This window comes from Chionomys nivalis, chromosome 8 (assembly GCF_950005125.1).
Source record: "Chionomys nivalis chromosome 8, mChiNiv1.1, whole genome shotgun sequence".
In the NCBI taxonomy this organism is placed as follows: domain Eukaryota; kingdom Metazoa; phylum Chordata; class Mammalia; order Rodentia; family Cricetidae; genus Chionomys; species Chionomys nivalis.
Window position 1 is genome coordinate 51,824,911 of NC_080093.1, and position 13,078 is coordinate 51,837,988.

The 13,078-nt window shown below is 46.5% G+C and overlaps 1 protein-coding gene across 13 annotated transcripts in view; it reads left to right on the forward strand.

The window, feature by feature from the left end:
- Ppp6r3 (protein phosphatase 6 regulatory subunit 3) overlaps positions 1-9,837 on the forward strand; it is a 135,084-nt gene extending 125,247 nt beyond the window's left edge. For 4 of the 13 annotated variants that reach the window (XM_057779826.1, XM_057779830.1, XM_057779833.1 and 1 more), the window contains 2 exons: positions 4,832-4,951; positions 7,737-9,837. In XM_057779826.1, coding sequence (XP_057635809.1) covers positions 4,832-4,951; positions 7,737-7,788 — 172 coding nt within the window. In that variant the 3' untranslated portion in view covers positions 7,789-9,837. Of the gene's footprint in view, positions 1-4,548; positions 4,567-4,831; positions 4,952-5,542; positions 6,157-7,736 lie in introns of those variants that run through there. The other 9 variants (XM_057779824.1, XM_057779828.1, XM_057779831.1 and 6 more) reach the window with 4 other exon arrangements.
- Positions 9,838-13,078: the final 3,241 nt, after the last annotated feature.

Here is a 13,078-nt window from a genome sequence, read left to right on the forward strand (position 1 = left end):
ATTAAAAACTTGCAAATAGGGGATGGAGAGGCAGCTCAGTTGGTAAAGGGCTTGCCTTGCAAGAATAAGGACCTGAGTTTAATCCTGAGTATGCAAATAAAAAGTTGGGTATGGTTGAAGGCGTAAGTCACAAACAATCCCACACCAGTTTGGAGTTATGATTAATAGAATGGTTATTTATTTAAAGGGGAAAACTTACAGATCACCATTCCAGACAACAGCCCTCTGCACAGTCAGGAAAGGAGCCTAGTCGCCGGAAGCGGAGCCGGAAGCCAGAGAGAGAGGAGAGGGAAGTGGCCGCTTTTTTAAAGAGAGAGAGACCACACCCCAGTGGGCTGGTATCTCAGCGGCTATTGGCTGAGGAGCTCCCGCAACATATGGTGACACACACTTGGGGAGGCAAAAACAGAAGGAACCCTAGAGCCCACTGTCCTACCCGCCTAGACTACTTGTTGGACCCCAAGTCCCAGTGTGAGGGGCTTAAGAAAAAAGAAGTGAATGGCTTCTGAGGCGTGACCTCAGAGTTGAGCTATGACTTCGATATGCGTGCATGCTCACATATGTTCACATACGCATACAGGTGCACACTTGTACACAACACACAAGGGAAATGGCTCAGCAGGTGAAGCATTTATTATGCAAGACTAGTGACTTGTTTTAGTACCTGGGGCTCATGGTAGAAGGAGAGAACAGATCCCTGAAAGTTGTCCTCTGAGACACACAGATACACCTACCTCACATACACACATAATAATAATAAAATAGCAAACAAAATCCAGCCTATTTGTTTTTCCCATTTTATTTTATGTGTATGATTATTTTGCCTGCATATATGTCTTCACCACATGTTCAGTCCCCACAGAGGCCAGAAGGGGGTGTCAGGTTTCTTGAGACTGAAGCTGTAGGTGGTTGTAAACCACCATGTGAGTAGTGGGAATCAAACATAACTCCTCTGGAAGAGCAGTCATTGCTCTTAACCTTTGAATTCTCTTTAGCCCTCTCCACAGTGTATTTAAATTACAAGACTGTATAACATGAGCATGAGGTCACATTGAAGTGATATGTAGTTACTACTGATAGCAGAATTACAGCCAAGAGCCAGCATGCCTTAACGTCTGCTTTTCCTCAACACTATGTTGATGTCTTTGTGAATGCAGTGTAAAAATAAAAGGTGTAAAGACATGAGGTAGATGAAATGGTCATTGTTTATAGATGACTTTGTACATAGAACATTCTGATTAAATCTGTAGAGAAGTTTGAAGACGACCTAAGCAAGTGAAGATATTACACACCATTGTGGGACAGCTAAGCGCTACAGAGACATCCGCCAGGGCAAATTTAGTTTTCAAGTTCAGTAAGAGTTCTTAGGTGGAGTTTGTTCTGAATACTGTTAAAATGTAGGGAGAAATTCAAGGTTCCTAGCTTGCCTGGGTGGCAAAAGAGGTACAGTTAGAAGATCTGCCTGCCACCTATCTGGTCATACTGCAAAGACAAGGGCATTGAAACTGTGATGTTATTGTACTGAGGGACGTACAATACGATGATGGAGATAAAGAGGGCAGGCTTGCTCGGCAGTAGAATCTTTGCCTGGCATATACATGTCATGTTCATACTTGGCCATGTTCATTCCCAGCACCATTTTAAAAAGTAAAGGTGAAAGAAAGTCGATTCCCCTGAAAAAGTCAAGTCCAGTGTGCCCTAAGTACATTGTAAAGCAACTGCAGGGGGATTAAAAAGAGAATACAAGCTGATGGGGCTGTGGAGGCAACTCTGTGGGTAAAGTGTTTGCTATATAAGATGAGTACTTTAGTTTTACCCATATAAGAGTACTGTAGCTTACACCCATGTAAAAGGTTAAACCAGGTGTTGGCAAATGTAATCCCAACATTGAGACGACAGGCAGACCCTGGACGCTTGCTGGCCATCAGGTTAAATAGTGAACTTCAAGTTCACGGAGAGATGATGGCTCAAATAATGTGAGGAGCAGTTGAAAAAGATATGTAATATCAACCTCTGACCTCCAAGCATGCATACATGGGCAAATGCACACAGAGTTATATGCCACACCCATATAAAAGAAACCAACTGTACATAGTCGCACATGTTTGTCATCCCTCAGCACTTGGGAAATTCAGGCAAGAAAATCGCTGGGTTACCGTCCTGCTGGATAGTGTCTAAAGCCCATACGTAAGAGAATGTGTCCGCATATATCCCTCAGTGCCAGTACTCACTCTTTAGACCCTTTGTGTGTGTTCTGCTTGTAGCAGCTCTTTCCTCTCAGAAACTCTATGAGGTGTAGCTGTGACTCCGTCCACATTTTACAGGTGAGGAGCCAGGCACTAGAGCCTGATGGTGTGCCCATAGTCTCATGGGAGTTAACAGAGACAAAGATAGAGTATTCTTCTGACCTGTGGACAGAAAAGTACTTCTTTTTAAAACAAGGGTGGCTGGAGAGAGATGACTCATTGGTTAAGGACATTTTCTGCTCTTCAGGGGACCTGTGTTCAGTTCCCAGTACTCATGTCAGATGGCTCCTAGCCATCTATGACTCAAGCTCCAGGGGATCTGATACCTCTGGCTTCATAGGGTACGAAGTGTACTCATACTCATGTGTGCACATACTCGCACAGGCACACCTACTCGTAATTAAAATAAACCATAAAGAAGTAATGAAAACCAGGCTGGAGAGATGGCTCAGAGGTTAAGAGCACTAGCTGCTCTTCCAAAGGGTAGGTTTTATTCCCAGCACCCACATGGAGACTTAACAACCATCTGTAACTCCAGTTCCAGATTTGACACCTGGCCTCTGTGGATGCCAGGCACACTCAGATTTACATGCAGGCAAAATATTCATAAGTAAAAATAATAAAAAATAAAAAAACTAGAAACTGTAGTGCATAATGAATTAATGTGATCACATTGATGTTAAAAATCTCTAGTCAGTGATTAGGAGGAGCAGATTGGAACAGAAATGTGTAGTGCGTAAACAAGGTTAGAATTTAGTATTCAAGGAATCCCTGTATGCTGATAAAAACAGGAAAGGCAGCTGAGGGTGTTAATCCTACTTACCGCCAGTGCCGGTCAATGACTGCTGACAGCCCAGGCCTGTGTGGGCTACATGGAAAGAATGTTTTCTAGAGTTCCATACAGCCTAGACTGGCCTGAACTCACTAGGAGGGTAATCTTGCATTTGTGATCTTCCTGACTCCATCTCTCAGATCCCTTAGGCTTGGTGCATGCTAGGTGAGCACTCCTCCAACTGAGCCACATCTAACTAGATATTTTGAGATTAATCTGAGCTACATAGTGAGACCTTGTCACAGAGAAAGAAGTGCGTGGGGTGGGCAGAAGAAACCAAACCAGAATACGAGCAAAAGACAGCAGTTTACAAGCAAGTAAACCAAAAAGACTGAAAAAGTGAAACATTCTGAGTCACTATAGAGATGAGACCAGGCATCACAACCCACTTCTTCTAAGATTTCAGGAGATTAGAAAGAAACTTAGGCTGGGGACCATGCATTGTTAGTGGGGAAGGCATGTTTGTAAGAGAGGGTTCTTTGCCAGTAAAGGATGGCCCACGATTTTCTTTTCCTGGTTATACCACCCTAAGAAATATCAGTGCTGATGGTTAATGTTCCTGACAGTCTGAGGCATGGAGGTAGAGTGAGATTTGGTTGCTTGTAACTGTAAGGAGCCACAGAGAGGTGGGTGCTCACTGTGGACATAGTGTGCCCAGGAACACGTGACCCTTCAGATGTGCAGGATTCAGAGAAATAGACTTGGAATAAACACATAGTAATGGTTAGGTGCAATAGAGGAAGTAGAAGGAGTAGAAGAGGGATAAGAAAAGTGAGTTGACGAAGTTTCGAGGGACTGGGTTGTAACTTGGTGGTATAGTGTACGATTAGCATGCTGCTGCCCTGGCTCCACCCCCAGCACTGTGGAAAGCCTGGGGGTCAGACCTGCACCAGATTTGTAGGTTGTGATTAGTTTCCTGAATGACCTGGTAAACTACCCTGAAGTTGGGGGTCTCATGTGCAAGTCCAAGCCAAGGCTCGGATCTGAGGAGGACTTGCCTTCCTTTCAGAATCTCTTTGAATTAGGTGCAGTGTGAATCCAGGTAGAGCAGGACACAGCTAAGCTTCCAGCTCAAAGTCAGAAATGTGTCTTCTCCATCAAGAACTGCCCACAGGCAACTCTGACTTCCATTCGCTGCTGCTTCGACTCTTTGGCTCCTTGTTCCTTCCTAGTGTCTGCTCTAGGCATGCGCTGTTGGAGGGCAGCAGAAGGCTTTCCACCTGGCTTAGCAAGGTACCTCTTGTCTGAGTCAAGACTGCAAGCCAGGAGCACGTGCGAGTGGTGGGTGTGGCCTTTGAGTGCATGGTGGAACTAAAGGCTCCTGTTCCTTCAAACAGGTTCTCTTCACACCTCCACCGAATCTGCGGGGTGCCATGTGCAGTCGTGGACATGTTTCCCCAATTCCTCATTTCTAGGAGTGTTCTGAAACTCTTGTACGTTTCTTTTTCTGTTTTGCACACTTGGCCTCAGAGTGTTGAAGTCCTACCGGTATGTACGGTGACACGGACCGCTCTTTCTCAGACACCAGCCACATTACATTGTCCCTCTCAGTTCCCACCTGCGTGTGGCCCTTTCCTCTCGTGGTTCCCTAGTCACTGTCTGCATTTCTGTGATCCTTCCACCCTGAGCATGCTCAGCCCCAGGGCTTGCCTCCATGGCAGTCATGACTTCAGAGCCATTTGCATGTGACCTCATCCTCTGGCCCTGGGCATCATGCCTGGTATGTGATACGCCTGCTTCCTCTCTCCTGTAGTGAGGAAGAGAAACTGTCTACCTCTCAAGATGCTGCTTGCAAAGATGCAGAAGAGAGCCCCGAACCAGCAGAAGCCAAATGCGCAACTCCTCGGACCCCCAGCAGTAGTCCTGAGCAAAGGTAACCAACCACTCCACCTGCCTGCACCTTCTGAAGGTTCTACTTTGCCTCTGCTTGACATCTCCTGGAAGGTAGAAGGGAATCAACACTTGAGGGCGGGGGCTTGAAAGGTTTTTGCAGCTGTACCCAAGCTTTAGCAGTGTGCTAGATGCAGTGGCATTTCTCAGATCTGAAGTAGTCAGGTGCCCCAGCATTTATCTCTGCAGCTAGCAACCAGAGTCCCTGGCTCAAGCCTGGGTGATATGCTGCCTATGCAGGAAGGTCTGGGGAGGAATGATTGCTTAGACAACCTCAATTGCCTAACTCAGCTGAGGCTATGCTGTAAATGTTGTTGAGCCCTTCAGGATTGAAGTCCTCAGTGATCCTGTGAGGGGAACAGGCCTAACTGCCTCATTTCCCACAGTCACACTTGTAACAACAGGGGACTGTCTGAGGTCCTTTGCTATGTACTGCTAAGTACTTCAAGCCCTAGAAGGGGAGACCCTGTGGGATCAATCCCTGGAGGGTTGATAACCTGTGGGTGGGCATATCTTAAGCACAACAGCCCCACTGCCAGAGCCATGTGATTTGGATGTGGTGTTTTCTTTCTAGTCACCTTTTGCTTAGACTGAGCCAGTGGTCTGAAGGGATAGGCCAAGCCAAAGCCTCAGCTGCAGAGGGCCCACGCCCACACACTCGGCCTCGCAGGTAGAGCCAGGTGGCCACGGATTCGCAGGAGCCTACGTCAGAAGATGAATGAGGATGTGCCCTGGACAGCAAGAAACTTTGTTCAGCACCTCTCAGAGCTCACTTTTCTGATAAAATATATTTATATATATATTTATATAAGAGATGTGTATTCCTTCTGGAAGGAATAAAGTGACCTTTAAAGCAATTGCAGAGGCGTTGTACTTTCCCCTGGCCAGACTCCCCAGTAGGCTGCACTTTGTAGAACCAGTGGGCAGAAACCAGCAGGGGGCGCTCAAAACTTCTGATCTGGAAGTTCCTATTCATGGCAACCCTCCACCCTGTTTGTCTGCGCATAGAAATTCTAAACAAAATGAAGTATGTACTGTGATTTCTAAAAATGTCTTTTTGCCTACAAAATTAATTGTAAATACTGTGTGAGCAGGTTGCTTTTGGAAAGGCTTGGAAAGAAAAGGCACCAGCTAGGATTCTAGCTATTTGGGGAAGTTCCCCTTTTCCTGGGTGTGCAGGTGTTTAAATGGTTGCATCAGCCCCTAATTTCTGCCTGTTGATTTCCTGAGTTGAGGCTGTTGAACAGGCAGGATGTCTCTGAAAGAAGTCATACAGGAGTATGCTTCTTGTCTCTACATTGGTGACTTATTTGCCAAAGGGCACCCATTTAGGTTCTTTTCTGGCTGTTTTTTTTTGTTGTTGTTGTTGTTTTTTGTTTTTGTTTTTTTGTTTTTTTTTTTGGTTTTTCGAGACAGGGTTTCTCTGTGGCTTTGGAGCCTGTCCTGGAACTAGCTCTTGTAGACCAGGCTGGTCTCAAACTCACAGAGATTCACCTGCCTCTGCCTCCCAAGTGCTGGGATTAAAGGCGTGCGCCACCACCGCCCGGCTTCTGGCTGTTTCTTTTGTTTGTCTCGTTGGTTGGTTTGGTTTTTTGGGGCAGGGTTTCTCTGTCTAACAATCCTGGCTGTCCCAGAACTCACTCTGTAGACCAGGCTGGCCTCAAACTCGCTGAGATCTGCCTGCCTCTGCCTCCCAAATGCTGGGATTAAAGGTGTGTGCCACCACCACCTGGCTCTCTCTAGCTGCTATATGGCATGAAAGGCCCTGCCCTTTAGTCTGCAGGGTGAGCTGCAAAACGTTAGGGCAAGCCAGTAGAAGACCCGGCACTGCTTGTATCTACATTCGACCATCTGCCCTTCCTCACCCAGCCCTTGTCAGAACAGGACTCACTGGTGTAGTAGGCAGGTATCTCATAGCCCAAAGAACATGCTCAAGGGGAAGCTGCAGGGTTGCATGCAGTAAGTAGGGGTACTGGTCTCTGAGCAGTGGCAGTGAGCTGGACAGGGGGAGCTTCTCAGTCTTGTCTCAGCTGGTGTGCTAGTGTTCTGCACACATCATCCTTACAAAGCCTTGGCAGACATTATTGTCCCCCTCTGCTGAGGAGAATACAGGACTGAGTTTAAGGAACATGTTTTACAACACACAGCTTGTGAACTGTGAAGGTGCAGTCACAATTCTCAATGTCTGGGAATTGTACACCAAGGCACCATCCTGTGTAATTAGAGTACAGTATTGGGGAACACCTTCTGCGTCCTGTTACAGCTGGCAGGTCTCCAGTGGGGAAGGCAGGCCAGTTGAAAAGCGCTTGTGTGCTTCCAGCTACAGCCTGGCTGAGCCTCTCCAAATAAATGCCTCAGGTTGTAGTTTTGAGAGAAGACCTATTTCTGCTTTCGTCGGCCCCTTGATGTCTCTGCTGCTTCTGCTCTCTGGGAGCCAGGGTCTGGCTGTACCCTTTGTTCTCCACAGTTGGCCTCTTCACACACCTTTTCCTTTATATTTCCCGGTAGCAGAGCTCTGCTTTCCAGCTGGAAGTCGGTTTGTGCCTCTGTAGGACAGAGCAGAGTTGCTGAAGCACACAGCTGAGCCCAGCAGTGGGAAAGCTGAACTGTTGCATGCACACATACCTGCGTGCAGTTCTGAGCAGCTGAGTCAGGAGCTTCCACACACCTGCTGCTGTCTCCATTGGCAGCCATGTGCCCTGTGGAGGGTGGGCAGAGCTGACCTGCTCAGCTTCAAGTGCCTCAGGTGTCTGTCTCCTTCTCTGTAGGACTGACCAGCCAAGCATGCCAACCGACACGTCAGTTAATGGCCCTGTATGATGAGTGACTGCTGCTGCTGACTGAGGACCGCAGGCCACCACCACCCAGGGGCTCTGGAGGGGTCACCCAGAGCTCCCAAGCCGCCACTGCTGCACTCTGCAAGGGATCAGGACCAGCAACCTTTATATTCTAGATTCTAAGACATTGTACAGAGAAATTCAGAAGTGTAAAAATATTGCACATTGAGAAATACCAAGAATTTTTGCGTATGTTTATATTGTATTGATCTAAATAATGGGTAGCCTGTGACATCAGATCTTGCCGCCCATGTAATAATAGTAGTGATACATAGTTCAGATGGTTGTAAGAATAGTTTTATAAAGTGACTACACAGATCTATTGTATTCGAAACATAACTATTTGACAATTATTAGTGTGACCAAAGTATTAGGCAGTTTTCATACATTTTCCACCTTGTACAAAATTCTGAATTCATTTTTCTTCCAGGTTGGCACAGAGCTGTGATGGAAAAGCCCTCGTTATTTTGGTTGTTCTGACTTACAAAGTGATTTTCAATAATACTTGGTGTTCTTTTATAACCCGCTTTTGATTGGTAACTGTTGTTGGTATTGTTGCAGGCGGATCAAATGCGTGAGTCTTGGTGGAGATTAAGTATTTATTGCTACAGCTTAGTTGATGAATTGACGTTCTTGTAAAGCCATATGTTCTGTTACGGTCTTGTTTGCTCAGAGCGTTTCTTTCTACAGGTGAAACACTAGAATATTGGAGTACACATGACTGTGGTTGGGCTGTTTCTTTTGGGGGGGTTGTTTTTGTTTTTTGTTTTGTTTTGGTAGTTCATCCGCCTTTTAACCCATTCACCAAAATATCCCTTGTCAGCAAGCATCACTGGTGGCCATTTCAGAGTGGTCTGCATCTGTACTGCTCCAGTCCCAGAGGTGAGTCCCTGGAAATGCTCATGCTGGTGACGGAGTAGAATGTGTCCATCAAGCTGGCTGGCTTTAACAGAATCACAGCCTGGCATCCAAGCATGTTTCTTGTTTTACTGTACCTTGTGAGGTTTTCACTCGTAAACCAGTGGATTTTAGAACTGGTTTGTGTGTATATAGTGATTATGGATACTAATTCAGTGTAATTTATAATTTTCTATGTCAGCATAAACACATCCCAGCCTCCTCCAACAGCTGAAGCAATGGCCTGTGCACTGCCGTGGCATCTGGTGAAAGGGCTCAGTCACCTCACCTCTTGCACTTTTAGATGCAGATCAGTTTTTCATTTCTTTAATAGAAAATTATTCACATATTTTTACATCATTTGATTTTCCTGACCAGTATTTAAAACCAAAAGGATATTCTGAAAAATGGCCAACAAGTTTTTTAGAACCAGCATCCCAAGCAGCGTGCCTATATGACATCGCGTGTGGAAAGAAAAGAGTCAAGTGTCCGATGCCTTACTCCTTACTCGCTTCTCACTGTAGACAGTGCAGGGACTGCCTCAGGTGGCCGAGGCAGGTCTGGTCACCAGGCTCAGTGGGCAGCAGGAGGCCCTGGGACTGGTGGTGAGGGGCTCAGTGGCCTGTCTGTGCCCACCCAGGACCCTTCAGTCACAGCTCCTTCAGGGGAGACTGCTCTCCTCTGGAACCTGGTGCCACCAGAGGACAGGGCTCCTTCTGCTCGTCTCAGGGATGGTTGACCTGTGTGGCCCAGGACCTCACATTGCTGGTGGATGGCATTCTCCTGTCTCTCCTGGTGATGAGCCTTGCTTGCCACAGCCAGGGTTTGGCCCTTTGTCAGCCCACACTGCCTCCTTGTTGTGGATTGGGCTGGCTTTTTCATCCCACCGTCCTCTGGGGGAAGGAACACTTGGGTGTTGTCTTTGGGGAAGAACTTAGGTTTGCTTGTCTTGGGGAAAGGCTGTGAGGGTAGAAGGGACAGGTGTGTTGGGTTGGAGGTTGCCAGCCAGGCTTGAGATGAGTTCCTGCTCCTTTCATTTCTGTGTATTGGCCGTATGAATCGCAAGACTAACAGATGTCTGCAGTACAATACCTGTATTAAAAGTAATAACAAAATAAAGCCTGATGCTTTGTTTCTAGAGAGTTCCTCTGTGCCTTTTTCAGGTTGTGCCCAGAGACCTAGCTTTCTCCTGTCCTTGACTCTTGGGTATGCCGGTTCCTGGAGAAACTCAGCCACTGTCGTGACCCACACACACACCTACAACCATCAGTGCCTGACATATGAATGCTCAGAACATTTTTACTAAGAGAGTAGCCACCAGCTGCCATCCTGAGATTCTCTGCCTGGTCCTCCGGCTTGTCAGCTTTCCATGTGTCTCCTCACTCCCTGCCCTGCTTGCTGGGATTACCAGCAGATAGCATTAGTGATAGTCTGTCCTGGAACTAGTTCTTGTAGACCAGACTGGCCTCGAACTCACAGATCCACCTGCCTCTCCCTCCCAAGTGCTGGGATTAAAGGTGTGTGCCACCACCGCCTGGCTCTATTGCTGCCTTGAATAGTGCCCCTAGTTGAACAATCCATAGTCAGTCTCCAGAACTCACATGGTTGCAGGGGGAGAAATAACTCTAGTTTGTTGGGGTGTTTTTTTTTGTTTTGTTTTGTTTTGTTTTGTTTTTTTTAAGAGCCTGTCTCTATGTCGTCCTGACTATCCTAGAACTTGCTGTAGATCAAGCTGGCCTTAAACTCACAGAAATCCTAACACCTCTGCCTTTAATCTGCTGGGAGTAATGGTGCTGCTATCAGGCCGGGCTAAAGGGAGAAGGAGCTGAGCTCTTCAGCTGCTCTCTGACCTTCACATGCACATCATGGCACTTGTGTGCCCGTCAGCTTACACATACTCAAAATACATGGAGCAGTTTTAGTTTCTGTTTTTTTGGTTGTGTTTTGTTTTTATTATTTTGTTTTGTTTGGGTTTTTTTGAGACAGGGTTTCTCTGAAGCTTTTAAGAAATATTGAACTAGGGGGCTGGAGAGATGGCTCAGTGGTTAAGAGCATTGCCTGCTCTTCCAAAGGTCCTGAGTTCAATTCCCGGCAACCACATGGTGGCTCACAACCATCTGCAATGGGGTCTGATGCCCTCTTCTGGCCTGCAGACATACAGACAGACAGAATATTGTATACATAATAAATAAATAAATAAATAAGAAAGAAATATTGAACTGGCTAAATGAAGCATGCTTATAATTGCAGCACCCAAGAGGCTAAAGCAGGATTGCCAGTTCAAAGTCGCTGTGGGCTACCTAGACTGTCATGTGTGTAAGGTTGCTCATGTGCCACCATGCATGTGTGGAACTCAAATGACAGCTTGGGGGAATTGGTTTTCTCCTTCCACCATTTGGGTCTAAGGCAGTGGCTCTCAACCTTCCTGGTGCTGCAGCCTTTAATGCAGTTCCTCATGTGGTGACAACCGCTACACACCATAAAGTTGTTTTCATTGCTACTTTGTATGTAATGTAAATATGTGCAGGATATCTCGTATGCAACCCTTAAAAGGGTTGAACAACCTACAGGTAGAGAAAGTATTGGACTCAAGTTGATGGGCAACACCTGCTGAGCCTTCTTGCTGGTCCAGAGACACTGCCTTAAAGGCAGAAGCAGGAGTGATGGCATGCCATTCCTCATTTCTCATCACGTTTGTTTGTTCTACCTCTGCCAGGCACATGCCTCATGTTCCTGAATTCTGCAGGTATCTCAGACAGGTGTCAACACAGGCAAGGTCATGGGCTCTAGAGACAACCTTGAGAATTGCTGCTGACTTTGGCCATAGATGATAGTGTGGCTTGTTTCTTTGTTGGGGGTAAAGGGTGTGCACGCATAGAATCTAGTGGAATGGTACCTGATAATGGTGACGGTGCAGTCACTACTGAGCTAGAACAGCACTGCCTCCTGTTGGCTTTTTGCTGTTTCCTGCTGTTAAATTTCTACAGTCAGATGTATTTAATTGTCCTGTGTTGGTGTCTGCTACAGCCTATGTGCCAACCTTGGTATAACACTTGAACTTGCAAGTAAAACTAGACAAGGCTAGAGCAATGACTTACCAGGTAAGAGCCATGACTGTTCTTGAAGAGGACCCAGGTTTAATTCTAGCCTCCATGTCAGGCCACTCACAACCACCTGTGTGTAGTTCAAGTTTCAGAGAATGCAACACTCTCTTCTGACCTCTGTGGGCACTGCATACACGTGGTGCACATGCATGCAGACAAGACAGTGCGGCACATAAAAATGAAGCTTATGAGTGAAGGAAGCACTGTTTCTTACCATATAACACATCAGCTCTAAACAATGAAGTTTGAACAAGGAAAAAGTAGAAGTCAGATGGAATACTCAACTTTGCATTGGGCAAAGACTCAGAGATGGGCCCATTAACAGGAGAGGGCCAATATTGCCTGTCCTGGTGTGAGTTATAACTACCTGGCAAGAAGCAGCTTGGGAGCTCTGACTAAAGAGATGGCTCAGTGGTTAAAACAAGCTCAGTGGAGGAGGGAGCTGTGGCTTAGGATTTGGACAGGTTCATCCCATTAACAGAAGACAGCTGAATCCAGGAAAATGCTATTATGAAGCTCTGCTCTCTCTGGTAGGTGGAAAGCAGAATTGTGGCAGGAACCCTGGCATGGAAGACCCGCCGGCAACAGCCTGCCTCCAGCTAGCCACCCCACCTAAGGTTCCACAAACAACATCTCCAGCCAGGAATCAAGTGTTCAAGAACAGTCCATAGACATTCTACACAAGTGATTCTCACCCAGCCAAATGCCTAAAGTACGAAGAGGAGGCTGACCTGCTGGAGGGACTTAAGATTTCAATCTCAAAGGCAGAAGGAAAGAAAGGCTGGAGGTCCGACTGGATAAGACTGCTGCTCTTCGAAAGGACCCAAGGTCCATTCCCAGTAGTCATCTGGCAGGCCATAAAGCTTGCAGCTATCTATAGCCCAAGTTCTAGCAGATCCAACTCCGTTGCCTGGCCTCCATGAATGCCGGACACATACCTGGCACACGTAGGGCGTAGGCAAACATCTAAAAGTAGCCAGACTTTCTTTGGACTGCCACCTCCCAAATAATGACAGAGACTTTTTATGAATTATGAAAGCTTGACCTTAGGCTTTGTTGTCAACTAACTTTTGAAACTTAAAATTAACTCATACATATTAAACTACATTCTGCCATGTGACTCATTACTTCTCTTCAGTACCTTACATCCGACTTCTTTCACATCTGGCTGGCGAATCTCCCGTTTCAGATTCTTTCCCCAGGGTTCCCATCTCTCCCCAGAAGTCCTGCCTATCCTCTCCTAGCTATTGGCTGTTCAGCTCTATTAAATTA